Source organism: Dicentrarchus labrax, unplaced genomic scaffold (genome assembly GCF_905237075.1).
Source record: "Dicentrarchus labrax unplaced genomic scaffold, dlabrax2021, whole genome shotgun sequence".
NCBI lineage: Eukaryota > Metazoa > Chordata > Actinopteri > Moronidae > Dicentrarchus > Dicentrarchus labrax.
Genome location: NW_026136721.1, coordinates 16,846,043 through 16,863,498, shown reverse-complemented (window position 1 = coordinate 16,863,498; position 17,456 = coordinate 16,846,043). Strand labels below are relative to the sequence as shown.

Here is a 17,456-nt window from a genome sequence, read left to right as displayed (position 1 = left end):
CTGGCTGAGCCAACAGGCTGACAGTTCTCATAATATTATGACTTTATTCTCGTAATTTCCCCCCCAAAGAATATATTTTTCTCTTAGTATGGCCCTAATACTCCGTCGTACTTTAGAAACAAATGCAGCAGACTTTTATTTGATTGTATGAACCGAAGCACTAATGTAGCACCCGGATTGACTCTCTGGTCTTTCACATGCCGAAGCAGGAGGTGGCGGTAATGCGACTCAAACTTTTAAATGAAGAAAATGAAGAAGAAGAAGAAGAAGAAGAAGAAGACAACAACGAAGACGGAAGCCTGCCGCTGTCAGTTTTGTAACAACAGAGCAACGCTGCTGCACTTTGAATGGAGGAAAACACGAGTGGTTTCTTTCAGTCCTCTGTGCTGATCGCTGTTTGAGAGGGCAGCATGGACCCGTCAGACTCAGGGGGGCTGGATGCTGTCGGTACCGGTGAGGAACCGAGTCCCAAACCCGAGCTTTCTGCAGCGATGCGGGCTAAGATTGAGCGGAACCGGCAGCGGGCGTTGATGCTCCGGCAAGCCAGACTGGCGAGCCGCCCTTTGTCCGCTGTGGAGGGCGCAACCTCGGCCAAAGTCTCCAAGACCATCGACTCCGGGGCCGGCTTCTTCATCGAGGAAGAGGAGGGCGATGTGGAAGAGCAGAGGACGAGGAAGGTTGTGCATCAGCCAGGTGTGTGTGTGTGTGTGTGTGTGTGTGTGTGTGTGTGTGGCGGTGTGTGTGTGTGCGTGTGCGTGTGTGTGTGTGTGTGTTTCGTAACTTGAGTGTGTGCAGGCATCCTGATTTAAGTGTGTGTGTGTGTGTGTGTGTGTTTCTAACTTGAGTGTGTGCAGGCATCCTGATTTAAGTGTGTGTGTGTGTGTGTGTGTGTGTGTGTGTGTGTGTGTGTGTGTTTTGTTTCCAGCTCCAGTGATTGAGCCAGACTACCTGGTGTGTGATGACTGTCAAAAGTCTTTCATGGACTCATACCTCAGCAACAGCTTTAACCTGTGTGTCTGTGATAACTGCAGGTACACACACACACACACACACACACACACACACACACACACACACACACAAACCCTACAACTTTTTCTTCTTTTGGTTGTTTTAAACAAACATTGTCTGCAGACACATCTGCAGGCAGTCTTGTCAGTGTGGAACAACAGTCTTGGGAAGATGATGGAAACGTTTTCTTGCTCTGTACTGTAACTCTCATCGTCCTTTCTGAATGTTAACATGTTTCTAAAATCCTAAATCACAATAAAACTGTCACTGGCTAGTGTTAAATTTATATTATGTTGTAATGTATACAATAATGCAATTGAATGACGTCGCTTCTGACATACTGTAGCCTGATGTCCAATAAATAGCCTCTGAAATCTAAAATAACATATTACTGGTTAATAAACAAATATATTAGATTGTAACGTGCATATTTTTAATTTGTGCTACTTTGGTCTAACTACAATTTACCTAAGATCACAATGACAATTCTTAACATGCTGTGTGACTTCACAAGTTCACCAAAATATGAGTTTGTATTATGCCCTTATTATTATTAATATTATTATTGTGCAGTCTGCCCAGAATACCTCCTATATGATGGTGTGATTTACATGATAATATCCATTTAATTCCTGTTATATAGAAGGTCATATCAGATTAATACAAGATAGGGTTAAAATAATATACAAAAAAAAGGTTTCTCATCACAAATGGACTTGTCATGTCAAACATAATTTTCTGGTCATTTAGTCATAACACTTTCTTTTTACAATCACGTGGATGAAAATCAATCAGATGGATTAACAGTGGAAGCTTCTCCCCCCCCCCAGAGACAATGAGGAGAAACATAAGCTGATCTCCAGAACTGAAGCCAAGCAGCATTACATGCTGAAGGACTGTGACCTGGACATGAGAGAGCCTCCACTCAAGTTTGTACTGAAGAAAAACCCTCATAACCCACGCTGGGGAGACATGAAGCTCTACCTCAAACTACAGGTACTGACTGGAGGACTGGGGCTATGTACAAGTGTGCGTGTGTGAGGATGGATGGTGGGGTAGTTCTGGGCAAAATTGCCACAATACATTTTCCCATAGTGACTAATATTGATGTTTAGCAGGATTTTGTAATGCTTTTCTAAGTATGGTTCTAATTTTCTATGACTGAACAATGAAGTACACCGACCATAACATTACGACCACCTGGGCACCCTGGTGGTCGTAATGTTATGGCTGATCGGTTTATATTACTGCTCTAAATGAGTACAGGTTGTCTTAAAACACTGACAACTTTCATTAAATTTCAGAATTTGTCCCTGTAAAGTCAAAAGGTGTGTAGGAATATTTAATAGAATATTTAAAAAGCAAGGAAAGATGTTTTTGTTTTGTTTTTTGGAACGTTATTTTTATTCTTAGTGACATAATTTTACCCATTACATTTTTACATGACATAATAACACAAGGGTAAGTAAAACAGAGATAAATAAATTAGATAGTAAAATAATATAAAAAATACTTCACATCCACATATCAATAAGGGTTATCCCTACTTTAATAAGGTAATAAGGCAGTTGAGGTTATCAGAAAGATGTTATTTAAGTCCAATGTACAAATAATTATCAAGCCACAAACTAACAAAAGTAGTTCTGAAACAATCCATCATTTAATCAATTAGTCAATCATCAGACAATTTGCAATTGTAGTAATGGATTAAAAACATTTTTTGGTTCCTCCCTCTGTGAGGATTTGCTGTAAATGTAAATGACATTTTGAGATTTATCATTGGGCTCTTTCACCATTTTGTACTATTTTATAGACAAAATATTTACGGTAATTAATTAATCAAAAAAAAAGTTGAGAGATTAATAAACATTTAACAAACATTTTGGTTAAAGGCCGGATAACCCCTCACTGTTTCAATGAGTCGATCTGAAACCTCTGTGTTTGTGTGTGTGTGTGCGTGCAGGTGGAGAAGAGATGTATGGAGGTGTGGGGTTCAGAGGAGGCTCTGGAGGAGGCCAGAGAGACGAGGGAAGAAAACCGAGAGGTGCAGAAACAAAAACGCTTCAACAAGAAGGTCAAAGGTTGGTGTCCTGTTTGAGACTAAATACCCATCACGTAGGATGAGCGTCCACTGCATCAACCCTAAATGTGTCTGTGTGCTGTTTGTCAGAGCTGCGCAGGGCGGTGAGGAGCAGTATGTGGACCAAAGACACCAGCGTTCACCAACATCAGTACGGACCAGAGGAGGTGGTGGATCCAGAGGAGGACCTCTACAAGAAAACCTGCACCACCTGCGGACATGAGCTCACCTACGAGAAGATGTAGACACACACACACACACACAGACTGTTACAGGTTCAGCCTACAAGGAGAACATGTTTGGTGCTTCTGGAACAACGCCTCTCACAAACCCTCTCTCCCTCCAGTTGTATTCCGTTTTTCTTCTATTTATTTGTTTTTCTATCATATTAATAAAACACTCCATCCTAATCACATACAAGGGGCCAAAATCACTCTACGGCTATTGACAGCGGTTAAACAGCTGCGTACCTCTGGTTAACTCTCTTACTGTATAAGAGCCCTTCCAGTGAACTGACTATTGCTACACTTCCTCCTTTTGTAGCATATAGATTCCCCCTCACAGTGAGCAAATCAAAGGTGGCACAATACTGAAACTGAACTGTGAATTGTGGTTCCCACTTTATGACTCAAATAGATACAAGCATTAAGAATAAAACTCTAGTGCCTTTTATTAAAAACTCAATTTTGGGATGTGCAAGGTATTATGGTTTAAGTTTTGTTATTGGGGACCTCCTCCTTCCTCTCACTGTCACTCATAAAATCAATTTTCAAATTATAATTCATCATTGAACAAAGTACTGATGCATTGACCAGTGACCTCTGAATGTACTGGTTAACGGTTCAGACTGAACTAATGTTTGATGCTGTTTGGTATAAGCTGTAAAGAAACAAGCAGTCATTGTCCAGATATTGTGACGGTGAAGGACTGGTGCTGTGGATTTGCTCAGGAGTTTTGATCACTTTTTAAAAGACTGAGATCTAAAGTGTGTAAAATGTGTTTACGTCTTTGTAAAATGAATTTGTTAAAAATTCTTATAAAAAAAGTGTTGATTTAGCTTCATGTCACTTCTGTTCATTTTAAGAAATACTGATATTAGTGAATAGACCAAATGATTGGCTGGGGCTGGTTAATATGGACTACAGTTTTCCTTGAAAATTATGTGACACACTGGTGGCTAGCTCTATGTAGGGAAGAATTGGAGTTATGCTTTACAGTAAGAAAATATAAAAAAAATAGTGGATTTCAAAGTCAGAAATGTGCAGTTTTCAACCTATAGTCAGCCACACCTGTAGTAGTTCTTAATAGCAATTTATTGCAAATGAAAAAGTGTAGATATACATTTTTAAAATTGTCCTGGCGAAGTTTGCATTTCTATTTTTACATACACATAAGCTATGTAAAAATAAATCTAGGATTCTGTTTGATTCCCAACAATTTTCTCTTCCTGTCAAACAAAAACAAAGTCACTTGTCCCCCCTCACTCTATTCAAAGAGAAGCGACATAAGAGCAAATCAAAGCCAAAATGCCTGTGACTCAACAGTTTGCAGAGGTGTGTCCTATATAATATTTGTGATACAGTAGTTTAGCTTTTGTTCTGTTTAATTTTCTCTCCAGAGCAGCAACTAAATGGACATCATTTGTTGACTGCTTCTAAGGTCATACTGAACTTAAAATGTCATAACTCATTGTTAAAATCAAGATAGTGAAGCATAATAAAAAAGGTGCCGACAGTAATTACACTGATTTATTAAAGAGTTAAAAGTTTACACTTCCTTTTAATAAAAAAAAAAAGGTCCACAGCCTGGCAGTTGAGACTGCTGTAAATTCCAGCAGTCTCCAGCTTGTAGACCACCACAGTGTAAATCACTCTCTCCTGACGAGTCCACAGGAACAATATTGAACATCTCATATGGAGGAATCAGGACTTCATCTACAGAGTCAAACTCTGAATAGAACTTGAGGTAGGCACTGAAACGTGCGTATCTCAAAGCAGGTTATCCGACCAAACTGACGCAGGTCTTTACCGAGGGAGCTGGAGGCGAATGAGCCAAAGCGGATGGTTTGTCCAGGTTCCCCACTGAAGAGCAGTTTGCTTCTGCGGTAGATGGTGTAGCAGCTTCTTTGGTTAAGTTTTAGGAGCCGTATGGAGTCCGATAGCAGGAAGTGGAGGGCGTGAACCTCAAACGAGGTCTTGTAGAAGGCCTTTCCCTTGTGGACTGCTCAGTTTAAGTAGTCATATGTCCCCGCTGTGTAGGCACAAAGGGCTCTGAAGTGATCCCAGGACAGCGGGTCATAAATGTCTTTGTTCTTCATGGCTTTGAGAGCACAAAGTTGAGTGTAGGTGGAGCTCAGACCTGCCCTGGTGCTCCTTGGGAGGTAGTGACGTTTCACTTTGATCAGCATCTTCTGGGAGCAGCCGTAGTACATGTCAACACAGTCCGGAGACAAGTTCAAAGGGATTCTGAAGCGACCTGACGGGTCCAGCGCTGAGGCACCAGATAACTTCAGCGTTTGTAGTTTTCTGCATGGCAGCCTGAACAGAGGTATTCTGTTCATTTACAGGATCTTCATCAACATCAGAACTTTTCAAAAAGGGCTTTATGGTATCCTGTACAGGCAGCTGTAGAATAAGAACATGTTGTTTATTAAGCAGGATTTTGACAAAACAGAAATGGGTGGTCCATTAAGACTTCTATACACTTTCTGTATCTTTTGGGAGAAGCAAAAGTTTGTCAAGCATAAATTCTCACATTTTTAAACTGCAAGTGCAAAGTCTGTAATTTATTAAAGACTGAAACTTAGATTTCATTTAGAATCACCACTGTGATGAAGTGTGTCAAACCAAGTTGATGGCCCCTTCCTTTGTTTGGAAAGGGCCTTTAACTGCTTGCGCAGTCTTTAAAATCTTCGTCAGCAAGTCACACAAGAGTTTTGACTTTTGAATACTTAGAATTAGAAGTCTAGTGGTTTTCTTGAAGTGGTTGAGACATCCAGCTGGAGGTGGGAGTTTATTTAGCAGTGTTAGGCCCCAAGTGTTTAAAAGGAAATACAACTTAAACTGAGCACATTTTATTTTATTCAAGAGCATTCATAATGCAACCATAGAGTATATAAGAGATTTGTTGCAACTGACAACAAGTGTTTTATACTAGACAGTTCAGTTTAAGATGCATTAAATATACCGTACCATTTCTTTTCAACATATCAAAATAGTAAAGTACAATAGTAAAGTTGAGTTTGAGTTTAAAATTCAAAGGTTCTCTGAACATCAGAGCTCTTAAACACAAATGCATCCTCTGTAGTGTCGACTTTGACTCCTTCAATCTCGCCCTAGAAAGGCAAGAAAAAAAAAAAAAAGCCGTCAAGTCAAGAAACAAACGCATTACATTGAATGCCACAAGGGCTCCCTACCCCCTTCAGATATGGAAGCGTAATGCCCTAGTTTAATTTTACAAAACTCTAAAATCTGCTCATGCAACAAGTTACAAAACTTAAAATCTTTAAAAATGTTAAGTGCAGATAGTTTGTCATGCAGCTACTTACATCACCAAAGTACTTCTCTATGAGGTTATGTGCAGCCTGGTACACCATATCGTTGTCATGGTTCTGCAGCATTTCAATGCGGTCCAGTCCTCCCAGCTCTTCAACCAACAGGCTAAGTTTCTCCGTCTCACTGAGCTTTTCTGCTGCCTGAAAAGTCACATGCAGTAAATGACAATCTGCATTTTAAGTTCTGGTCACTAATTACTTTTAGACCAATTAGATGTAAAATATATAAAATTTTCCCCTCACCATGAAGATATTGTTGATGGCATCCAATATGACCAGAATGACTTTAGCATCTTTGACCTGCAGCAGGTTGATGATTGCCTCCAGGGCTCCACTCTGCACCAGGTGGACTACCTGCTCCACAGTGCCCCCACTGGTAAAGTTTGTCACTGCCCACACTGCCTCCCTTTGAGTCTTGAAGTCTCCCTGAGAAAGATTGAGCATATTGTTCAGGTGCTTCACTTAACATAAATTCCAGATAACCATTTTTAAACACATTCAACCAATTTGAAGGCTGCCGAGGGGGTTACATTATTGAGGCACATGTTGTGTTTCCAAAGCATCAAATGTGCTGCCTGCATCACAATGCTACAAAATAGATATACAGATATTTTGTAAAAATGGCCTATACAGATATAAAATGCTCATTCACCATCATCTACTCACATTTCTGAGCTGGTCTACCAGAGGGGGGAGCAGGCCGCAGGTGATGAGCTGTTGGATTTGCTTACAGGGTCCTGCAGCGATGTTTGACAACGCCCACGCTGCCTCCTTTTGCACGCTGGCTTTCTGGTGCCTCATCAGTTGTGGTAGGACGTTCAGAACTCCGGCATCAACTGCCGTCTGGGTCTGCAGGTCTGAACCACTCACTATGTTCCCGATGGAGCGGAGAGCCGGGGTCTGCGGGTCAGACAGGTAATTAGGTCATATAGCGCGCTTGGGCACATTGGAGGGCCGAATGAGCCAAGAACACTACCATGACACTGAGCTCCTCGTGGCTCATGAGCTCCACCAGCCGAGGGATGATGCCAGTTTTCACGACAACGTCAATACGGTCATTGTCACCATCTGAGAGGTAGGAGATGGCCCAGCATGCATCAGATAAGATGTCCTTATCACTGAGATGGAGCAACTGGATCAGTGAGGGAAGCACCTGAAGGGACAACAGTTACAGCACATTAGTCATCTTGCTTTCCACTCCGATATTAGTGCAAGACTTTTACTTACCTGCTGGACTGCAGACAATGGTGGACACGGGTTCTTATTGCGACACAAGTTGGACAGCGTCCATGTTAGGTTACGCAGGTAGCCAACCTAGTGATAAACAGCAGTAACATTTCAGACTTCTGGCCCACAGCTCAGTTCTTTAGTACCACTACATTATGTGAATAAAGTTGTATAAAGCCTTTTGTGACTCAAGAGGGAACAGAAATATGATCCACTTCACATGCTGTAATGTAACACTTGCACATGTTCAAATCATCAAGAATGTATTGCATTAGAGTTTGTGGTGTAAAAATGTAGATTGTAATATACCACCATCCATTGCACCTGGGTTTAACATCATTAATTTAGCTGATGTGAGGCATCCACACATTTGGACTTTCAGGCACTCATATGTAATACAATATTTGGATGTTGACATGACACCATTTAAATCACACTTTAATTTCAATAAGAGAACACTTCATTCAACATACTACATCTATAGCCCAGTCATATAGCCACTACTAGTGGCTCAAAAGTACATTAGTCACTAATGAACTCTTGGTTGCATTGTGGGGAGGAAAAAAGTGACGCACTCCCTTTTATAAACCATCCATCATAGATAAGTAATCTTTAACTGTACCAAGTAGCCCCAGTTTGTATTTGAGATGACCGATGTGGTCCATGTAGAGAACCTACACATCTCAAAACTGTTCAAGTTGAATTAAACTTAATTGTTTGTAAAGCGGTTTGATTTAAAGCAATTTGCCAGCAACCCAACAAAGTCACCATACTCGAGTGACATGGAAGCATTACAGCTCTTGGGTGTGTAGTTTGAGCTGGTCTTGTAAAGTTTGGACTTACTGGTGTGTCTGGGCAGATGCGGGCCAGTAAGGCTGGAACAACATTGCACTCGATCAGGACATCCCGATAAGCTGCACCGTCACCTGTCAAGTGGTTACATTGTGATTTTAGTACAACAAACTACAGTAAAAGTCAAATTCTATGTGTGCCACTACTGCCTTTATATACATTATTCACAGTCAAAATAGACCACCACGTCAACATTTGAAAGACATTAGCTCGAGTCACTTTATAGCTTAATTGCAGTCAGTGGTCCATAAAGGTGAGCAAACAGTAGTGTCCTTTTGAAAAACATTACCATTTTATCAGACATCCTGATTATCAGTTGTATTAACCTAGAGTTGATTGAAATATTAAAATATAAATATTATACCTGCAATGTTTCCAAGAGCCCAGACAGCCTGTTCACTGATGTGCAACATCGGTGAGGCCAACAAGGAGATGAAAGCTGGTACAGCCCCATGTTCCACCACCTGAGACAGAAATATATGGAAACCATCAAGCCACCAAGAAAACCTCAAAGCCTTCAAGACTGAAGTAATTTATGCATTTAAAATCTACTTTATATAGAGTTAGGATGTTTGAGAAACAAGTCATCTAAACAAGGACCATGACAACTTGCAGGTAAACAGCATCAGTTAAGTTAAACATTAGCCCGCCATGCCTGTGCTTCAAGTACTGTGTTCACACCTGTTGGGTATGCCAAGACGTTCCAGAGGCAATGTTGGTGAGAGCCCAAGCTGCTTCAAACTGCAGAGTCGGCTCATCATCCATACACAGGAAGCTCACAAAGCGGGACAGCAGTCCTGCATCTATGATCTCCTTCAGAGGAGGGTTACGCTCCTGAGAGAGCAGCTTCCTGAGAGAAGGGTGGCAGAAATCTACTGAATGCACATTTTACTCTACTTCCTACCTATTAGTTTCAGCAATCGAACATTGGAGGGATATTCAAGTTTTCAAATTTGTTCTCAATATCAGAAAATGGTTAACATGCCCATTACAGTTTCTCAGAAGCTACAGGTGATTTCCTCAATTTGGTCGCTTATTCCACCAACAGAGTCCAAAAAACTAAACATTTAACAACATTAGACAAAACATTTGATTAAGATTAAATCAGTTTTGCAGTTTTTACTTTACACATTGGACTAATCAATGAATGAAGACTAACTGGAACCAAAGCAACTGCATTTCTATCATATATAGAAAGATTAATAGTGTTGGATTCAAGTAGCCCCATGGCAGATACAAGTGCAAGAAAATGTGATGCAATGCAATAATGACTGTCAACATGCTAGAAAATGACCATTTCACAAATTCATCAGGACCTTCTGGTGCTGGTGCCCCACATACACACAGCTGGTACCCTTCTTCCCACCCCTGCCCCCCCTCAGACAACCGGAGTCCTCCTCTGTGCAGTTATCCTCACCTGGCGGCCTGACAGCCTCGTGTTTGGGTCTCCCTGCTGTCGGAGTTCACGTCTTTAATGATATCTTCAATGGTTAGAGGAGTCACCTGGAAACACAGTTAACCTGTTAAGAGTCTCCACTGCTGCAGTCTGGGTAAAGTCATTAAAAGGTTTATGTGCACTGACCACGTCGCTGGAGTCCGGGGAGAGGGCGTCCTCGTCCGGGAGAGACGACAGCGTTAAATTCCTCCTCTTCAGGAAACTTTCATTCTTGTGAGCCTTGCGCAGCTCCACGCACTCAGAAATCCTTTTCTCTCGAAGTTTCTGTAAGAGATCAACGCAGTGTCGATACATGTATGAATACGCATGGCCTCGGAATAAACGAACATCCACTTACTGCTGGATCTTTCCCCTTGTTTTTGAATTTGGAGATCCGCTCGTCAACAACGTTCTTGGTGGGCATGGTGGCGGATACGTCCTCTCTGCTGGACTCACAACAACAACCTAAAGACGACCTCCCCCAGGGAGGTTATAAGGGGGAGAGCCGCCTCAGGTGAATCTAATCAGCTGTGATTGATGTAAGGCACCTATTGGTTTATCCACTGGCAGCTGTGCGCGTTCATCCAATCCATCCACTAACCAAACATCATCTTTCTCTCCAGCGACTGTTTAGTCCCTTCTTTGCAGTATGCAGTGAACATAGAGGGCCAATAACCAAGAGCAACTCTTCACCAGACTTTATGACCACATTTGATCAGGTACACTACTACTACTACTACAACTGATAGTAATAATAAACAGAATAATAATAATAGCCAAAATAAACAGAATAATAATAATAATAATACATCAAATCAAATAAATAAAGCCAGAATAATCTGAAAGCCTTAAATCAGTAACAACAAGAATTTAAAGTCCACAGTGTGAATGTATTTGTGGTATAAAGTGCAAATCCTTACACTAACCAATCATAACGTGGTTTAGACTATAGGTGGCAGCATAACATAACTTTCTTGAGGTGCCAATGTGTGTTGAAGTGTATGTGATGAAATCTGATGTATTAAGAGAGATTTAAAGGGCACCTGTGAATTTACATTTTATCCGTATGTTTGTTTCAGCCAGACTGCAGAATAAGTTAGTAATAAATGCAGGTTTGAGTTTAGGTGTTTGTTACATTACCGCAGAAAAAGGGTGAGGTCAACAAAACGGGTAAATGTGAAAATAAATATAAGTAAGACCAACAACAATAAGTGAAAGAGAAGAAGAGGGTGAGAGAGAGAAAACGAGGCAGTGATGGAGTCACGTCTTCCTGTGTAACAACCAGGAAGGGCTGAACAATAGCAGCGTAAGTGGAGGTTTCCCCCCGACCAAGTTATAATCACTTCCTTTTGATAATGTGTGCCTGCACATGCACACACACGAACACACACATGAACACACACACACACACACACACACACACACACACACACACACACACACACACACACACACACACACACACACACACACACACACACACACACACACACAGATCATAGGGTCATGTAACTGTGAATGCTCAGACTCATGTATAAACACACTCATTCTGCTCTTTCTGCTGCCTTCACCACCAGCCGGAGTGTAGGTCACAACCCTCGTAATGGTTGTTTCCTCTAATGCAGCACCTTAAACCATCTTTCTCACACCTGCCTCACACACACACACACACACACACACACACACACACACACACACACACACACACACACACACACACACACACACACACACACACACACACACACACACACACACACACACACACACACACACACAGGCTATTTCCACATTAATGTGAATACAGATGAAAACCTTTGCAAACATTTTGAGTCAAAAGTGAGCTCTCCAGAGAAAAATCTCACTTTTGGAGTAAATGGAGGAAACAGAGCTTTTTACAGACACTGATAAGAGTATCGCCTCCACAGACAAATGTTCATTGCAATAAACCAACAAAGAGTTATCACTCAACTGTGCAGCTCTCCATAGCTTTTTAGCCTGTTTCGGGTCATTGTTTTGGTTTGAGGGCTGCACATTTTCTGTATGGTTATGTCTTGCTTATATGTCTCACCAAGCTTCTGATGAACATTTTGCAAGCTAAAAACACAGATATTGTATACTTTAAAACAGAGAAAGGACTGAATATTGAACTTGCACAAGTCACAAGAAACAGCTGATTTAAAATACTTTAAAGGTCCAGTGTATAACATTTAGAAGAATCTATTGGCAGACATTGAATATAATATGTATAACTATGTTACATGTATGATAATAATGTAGGAATTGTTATGTGTTTGTTTTAAAGGCAAACACATTTATGATTTGTATAAATCTATTATATTATTACTCTTCTGTAAACATGGAATTATACTTGGTGAGGAGCACATTATGACTTATTCAGGACTCTGAACTTAAAGACTTACTTGTGACAGGCGAAACAGTGACTTGCTCCCACCTCTGTAAAATGATGATGTTTGCATTAATGCAGCTTTAGGAAACCACATTTCTCCCACCTTCAACTGTCTGTGATCAATCATTTGGGGTTTTCAGAGGACTTCAAATGCCTGAGAACAATGTTGGATTTGTTGAATGTATGGGTGGACATATCGTTAATTTATCCTGGGAAATATTTTGTTTTTTTTGTTTGTTTTTTTCACCCTTGGCCAATTTAGTGCTTTGCTCAAAGACAATTTATGTGTATTGTTTTAGGGGAGTGTATTGTTTCAGATTTCTGATTTTTGCATCCAAACCAAGATCATTTAAAAGGACAAGAACATCAGTCACCTCATAGAGTCAAAATGAAATCATTAAATCATATTTTACCCTGTCTCAACACTTTCTCTGCTCTGTTTTCTTATCCCTGCTTCACTATTAGTGATTTCCCTCTGTCAGGCGTGGGAAAGTAGAGAGGATAAACAGAGATAGATGTTTTCATTTGTTCTCATGCTCTTTGTCTACTTTTATATTATCATTACCGTAGAGGTCAGAATTTCCTCCAGAGGACAATTGGGCTACTGTAAGCCTTGACCAGAGGTATTACTGTAATTATTGTATTACTGTACTGTAATATAGCACTGCTGCTTCATGAGATGGTGAGAAACAGAAAAAAATTAGCAAAATATGTCTTCAGAGAATACAGGTGCCCCCCAATGGAAGACTCCACTCTTATTTCTCTAATGAGATTCTTGTTTAACAAAGTATAATATTTATAGACGTAATTTCTGTGTGTGTGTGTGTGTGTGTGTGTGTGTGTGTGTGTGTGTGTGTATGTGAGCTGCTCTTGTTACCCGTAAGATCATCCTGCTGGAAGTGCTTATTGTTCCTCAGAGACGCTCTAAGGGGTGTGGACTGTTTCTGTCCTGCCTCTCCCTGTCTTTGACTCGTTCTTGGTCTGAACAATGAGAGAGGTGAATAGAGGAAATTCCACTGTGCAGGTTCAAGGTTCCCTAAACACACACACTCAGACAGACACACACACACGCTCACACACATACATACAAACCTACAATGATTACATTATTTCATATGGAAATAAAACCAATGAAAATAACCCACCCCACAAAAAAACTGAAAATGACATTTATTTTTTATCTTCTCTTATATTATAAAAACATAAAATAAACCTACAGGTTCAATAATCCATCAATATTAATTCAACCAATTCAGAATGCACCAGCTCTTTTTGTTCTGCAGCTTCAGTCAAAGCTCACAGGTGGATGCTTAGGTTTTTGTATGTTGTACAATGGCTTCTTTATTAATGGCTCATAAATAATTAATTTTTCTTTGTCTTTTTAGTTGCAAGGCATTTGGGGCACTGTACATTTATTAACTATTTATTAACATTTACAACTGCAGAGTTATGACTTAATAACATTTATAATGGCAGATGACTTACTAACATTGGCTGATGGCTCATAAGACAGTAAGAAACACATCAGCATTTTGTTATTTACTTCATAGTGACTCAGCAGCAAGAGCGGTTTTTCACAACCTGACAACCCAGAAGTCGCCCTTGTTAATGGCTTATAACTCATCAGTAAAGTAGGCTATTAGTCACTGATTTACAAAAACATTACTAAAGTCATTAATTATGACTTATAAACCCTTTATAAATGGTGCATTATCATTATTGTAAAGTGGCTCTAGATTACAACAAACTAAAAGCACAAAAATTAGCACATTATTCATTTGACCCCTTTCTGACATTGTTAACTGTAAATTGTGGATTCACATCACTCCTATTTATCTTTTCATACTGTCCCTCTGTTCCTCCATCACTGTGCTGCCTCTTCCTTCAGTCTTTCTTTCTTTCCTTACATCTCTTCATTCGTCTCTTTTGACTTCTCTCCCTCCCATCCTCCCCGGTTCCCAGATCAACTTGAGGTGTCTATGGGAAATCATTAGTATAGATTGTTCTGCAGTGCTGCGTCAATACACACACACACAAACTTGTGCATAATACGCCCTCTCTGCATCTAATAGCGGTGGGATGTCACAACCGTCTTTGCTGTTTAAAGTGTAATAGCGAGGACAAATCCTTGGCAAAAAAGAGATTGCAAAGAGCGATGACAAACACTCATGCCGTGTGGCAAAGACAAAGGTACGCTTTGTCTGTCCACGTAACTCAGTGGTTCTCAGATATCAAAGTCAAGGAGAGAAAAAGAACCACAACAGGATGTGGGTTAGATTGACAGAAAGAGAGAGAGATTTGAGTGTGTGTGTGTTTATGTGTGTGTGTGTGTTTTTGCACATGAAATGTATCAAAGATGGAGGGAATTTCCATTGAGAAAAGAAAACATTTGATACTGATATCAGACATATTTCAAATTCTCAGACGCATGTACGTGAATACTCGCTTTTATAATTCTAGTCAGCAGTCCTACATGCTGTCATGCTGCAGGTATGGCTACTGTCATTGCAGTTTTTCTTTTCAAACATCTCTCTCCTTCTTTTCTCTCTGCCCTTCACTTTCTCCTTCTCTTCCTTCGTCAGATTGGCGTTTAGCTCCATTCTATTAATATTTCATGCTGCCGCTCCAATATCTGCCTATCAATAACCGAGACAAGACACACCTCAGTCCAATCCATCATACTCACATCTGACCAGGTTGCATTGTGTTTGTGTGTGTGTGTGTGTGTGTGTGTGTGTGTGTGTGTGTGTGTGTGTTGATAGATCATTTGTTTCTGCTGACAAAGTCCCAGTTTGTATAAACGGGCTGAGGACTCCACAGCTGAGAGATCGAAATAAACCATTTATCATTTCCTATAGACAAAGGCACATTCACATAGTCACTGGGTTAATACACACATACAGATTTTTACTGGCACATAAGGTTGAAAAATCAAATCCAGATTTTCTCTGACCATCGGTCAAAAAATAAAAAGTTCATAGGATGTAGAAGCAAGAAACCGCAGTTAGTACGATTAATTATGAGTAAACTTGCAAACAGCCAATAAACTGAATAAAATGAAGTTCACAAGATGCCTTAAGAAGCAAGGAAAGGTCTCACTTGACTGTATAAAAAATCTTTCTTTGTGGATTTCTTGCTAATATAGAACGACCTTGGCACACATTACATGTTTTCTTGCATGAAAACAGCACAGGTGTGCTCTGCTGGATGTCATTATAAGATCTAAGATTCCCTTTTACCAAACATTGTCCCTGATGAAGGTCTAGGGACTGAAAACTTACTTATTACATAATCATACTGGGTTTAAGTGTGCAGAACCTTTTTCATATTTCATGTTTTTGGGCCTCTTGCACCTCAGCATTTTGATGAATGCAGTGATCTCCTAAAGATTGAAATTAAAAATACAACAAATTAAGCTTTTTTTCCCCTTTTTTAAAATAATTAAAAAACACTGCAGGATGGATCTAGTGGTGAGTTTGTTATTCAAATAATTGCATTTTAATTGCAGCTAATTCATCAAGGATGAGAACCCCTTAAAGTGACCAGAAAACAGTAACATTTAAAACAAGAAAGAAAAGAAAGATACTGCCGTACTAAGAGCGATGCATGGTGGGTAAATCCTGCAATGGTTACGACTGTTTGTGAATGCAGTAAAAAGCAATGAAAGGTCTCACTGTATTGTCCTTAAGCCAACCCAGTCAAACTATCATCAGCATGCAAATGTGAGGCTTGTTTTAATCCACCTGTGTGCCTTCAAAGCAACTGTGTTATTTCAGCACATTGGTGACGAGCAGTAAAAAGTGAAAGCAATAGACAGTGTGTGGAGAAAGCACACCAACGATCCAGTTCAAACAAATTTACTGTTTTCAAACCATCCATCAATCTCTTGTACCCGCTTCTTGTGCAGGTGGCAGGAGTTTTAAAATCTTTGCATCTATTTGGAACTATAATACTCATATGTAAATGCACAAATAAACAAATGAGACAATCACACAAGAAAAACTTCTCCATTTGCTCTGTACCTGAAGCGTGTATGCCGAGGGTTTTTTTAAGCGTCATGTAGCCTCGAATAGACCGACTGGCATTATCTGCAGATCAGCCAACTCCCCTTAACAAGAAAGGGAATCAAAGCAGTGGAGGAGAGACAGGGAGGGGCACAGGGGGCGCAGAGATGCATGGTAGAGAACTTCAAAGGTGAACACATGAGTTCACACAGATATGAGGCTCAGACAACAGGGCAGAGCCCACATAGACTCCACAATAAAGAGAGAGAACATACACATAACATACACTCAGTGGGGGGGCAAAGCTGCCAATACTGTCAACAATAACATCCTTCATTCTTGTTCTGTGTCTGTGAGTGAAGAAGCCAGCTGGCAGGCAGATGAGAGGAGGAGGAGTTGGGGGCTTTAGGGGTCCAGTTGGGACTTTGGTGGGTGTTGCTGTGGGGGTGTGAGCCAGGTATCAGGTGTATCTGGGCTGAGAGGCCCCTCGCTTGGGCATCCTATTCACCTGCTGCCCAGACCTGGACAAAGGCTGGGGCTCTGGGGCTCCACTGGGCCACAGACAGGCCAGGTAACACTAGAAGGTCTTAATGGCTCCAAGGTGAAGGGAAGATGGTAAGAAGAAGATTACAACATGGGAAAATGTTGGGTTAAAAAACCGAGCTTTTTGATGATCTGAGGCTCCACCATCAACACAGCCCCCTTTTTCCCATGCGGCCGCTTTGAATGACCGAACAGGCCAATGCTTCACAGAACGTTTCTTTTCTTTTTTTTTTTTTTTATATGGTGCAGAAATGTATTCATTCAACTATAAATATACAAGGTTAAAATCAGACAAAAAAAATAATGTTACCCACACTGATCACCTTACAACATAAAAAATA

General features: G+C 40.5%; 2 protein-coding genes and 1 pseudogene across 2 annotated transcripts; 1 reads left to right on the top strand and 2 right to left on the bottom strand.

Moving 5' to 3' along the window:
• The first annotated feature begins 259 nt into the window (after positions 1 to 259).
• On the top strand, positions 260 to 4,148 carry xpa (xeroderma pigmentosum, complementation group A). Its single transcript, XM_051385182.1, has 5 exons — positions 260 to 693; positions 926 to 1,031; positions 1,842 to 2,007; positions 2,975 to 3,092; positions 3,182 to 4,148. Exons 1-5 carry the CDS (start codon positions 411 to 413, stop codon positions 3,334 to 3,336), a joined length of 828 nt encoding a protein of 275 aa, XP_051241142.1. The 5' UTR covers positions 260 to 410; the 3' UTR covers positions 3,337 to 4,148.
• Positions 4,149 to 4,386: 238 nt separating this feature from the next.
• Positions 4,387 to 6,064, bottom strand: LOC127354886 (NAD(P)(+)--arginine ADP-ribosyltransferase 1-like; annotated as a pseudogene).
• An 84-nt stretch (positions 6,065 to 6,148) lies between these two features.
• kpna7 (karyopherin alpha 7 (importin alpha 8)) lies at positions 6,149 to 10,643 on the bottom strand. The gene is made up of 12 exons (XM_051385177.1): positions 10,517 to 10,643; positions 10,306 to 10,443; positions 10,141 to 10,226; positions 9,405 to 9,573; positions 9,088 to 9,187; positions 8,715 to 8,797; positions 7,872 to 7,958; positions 7,621 to 7,797; positions 7,311 to 7,544; positions 6,888 to 7,070; positions 6,639 to 6,785; positions 6,149 to 6,425 (listed from the first exon to the last, which is right to left on the bottom strand). Exons 1-12 carry the CDS (start codon positions 10,580 to 10,582, stop codon positions 6,339 to 6,341), a joined length of 1,557 nt encoding a protein of 518 aa, XP_051241137.1. The 5' UTR covers positions 10,583 to 10,643; the 3' UTR covers positions 6,149 to 6,338.
• Positions 10,644 to 17,456: the final 6,813 nt, after the last annotated feature.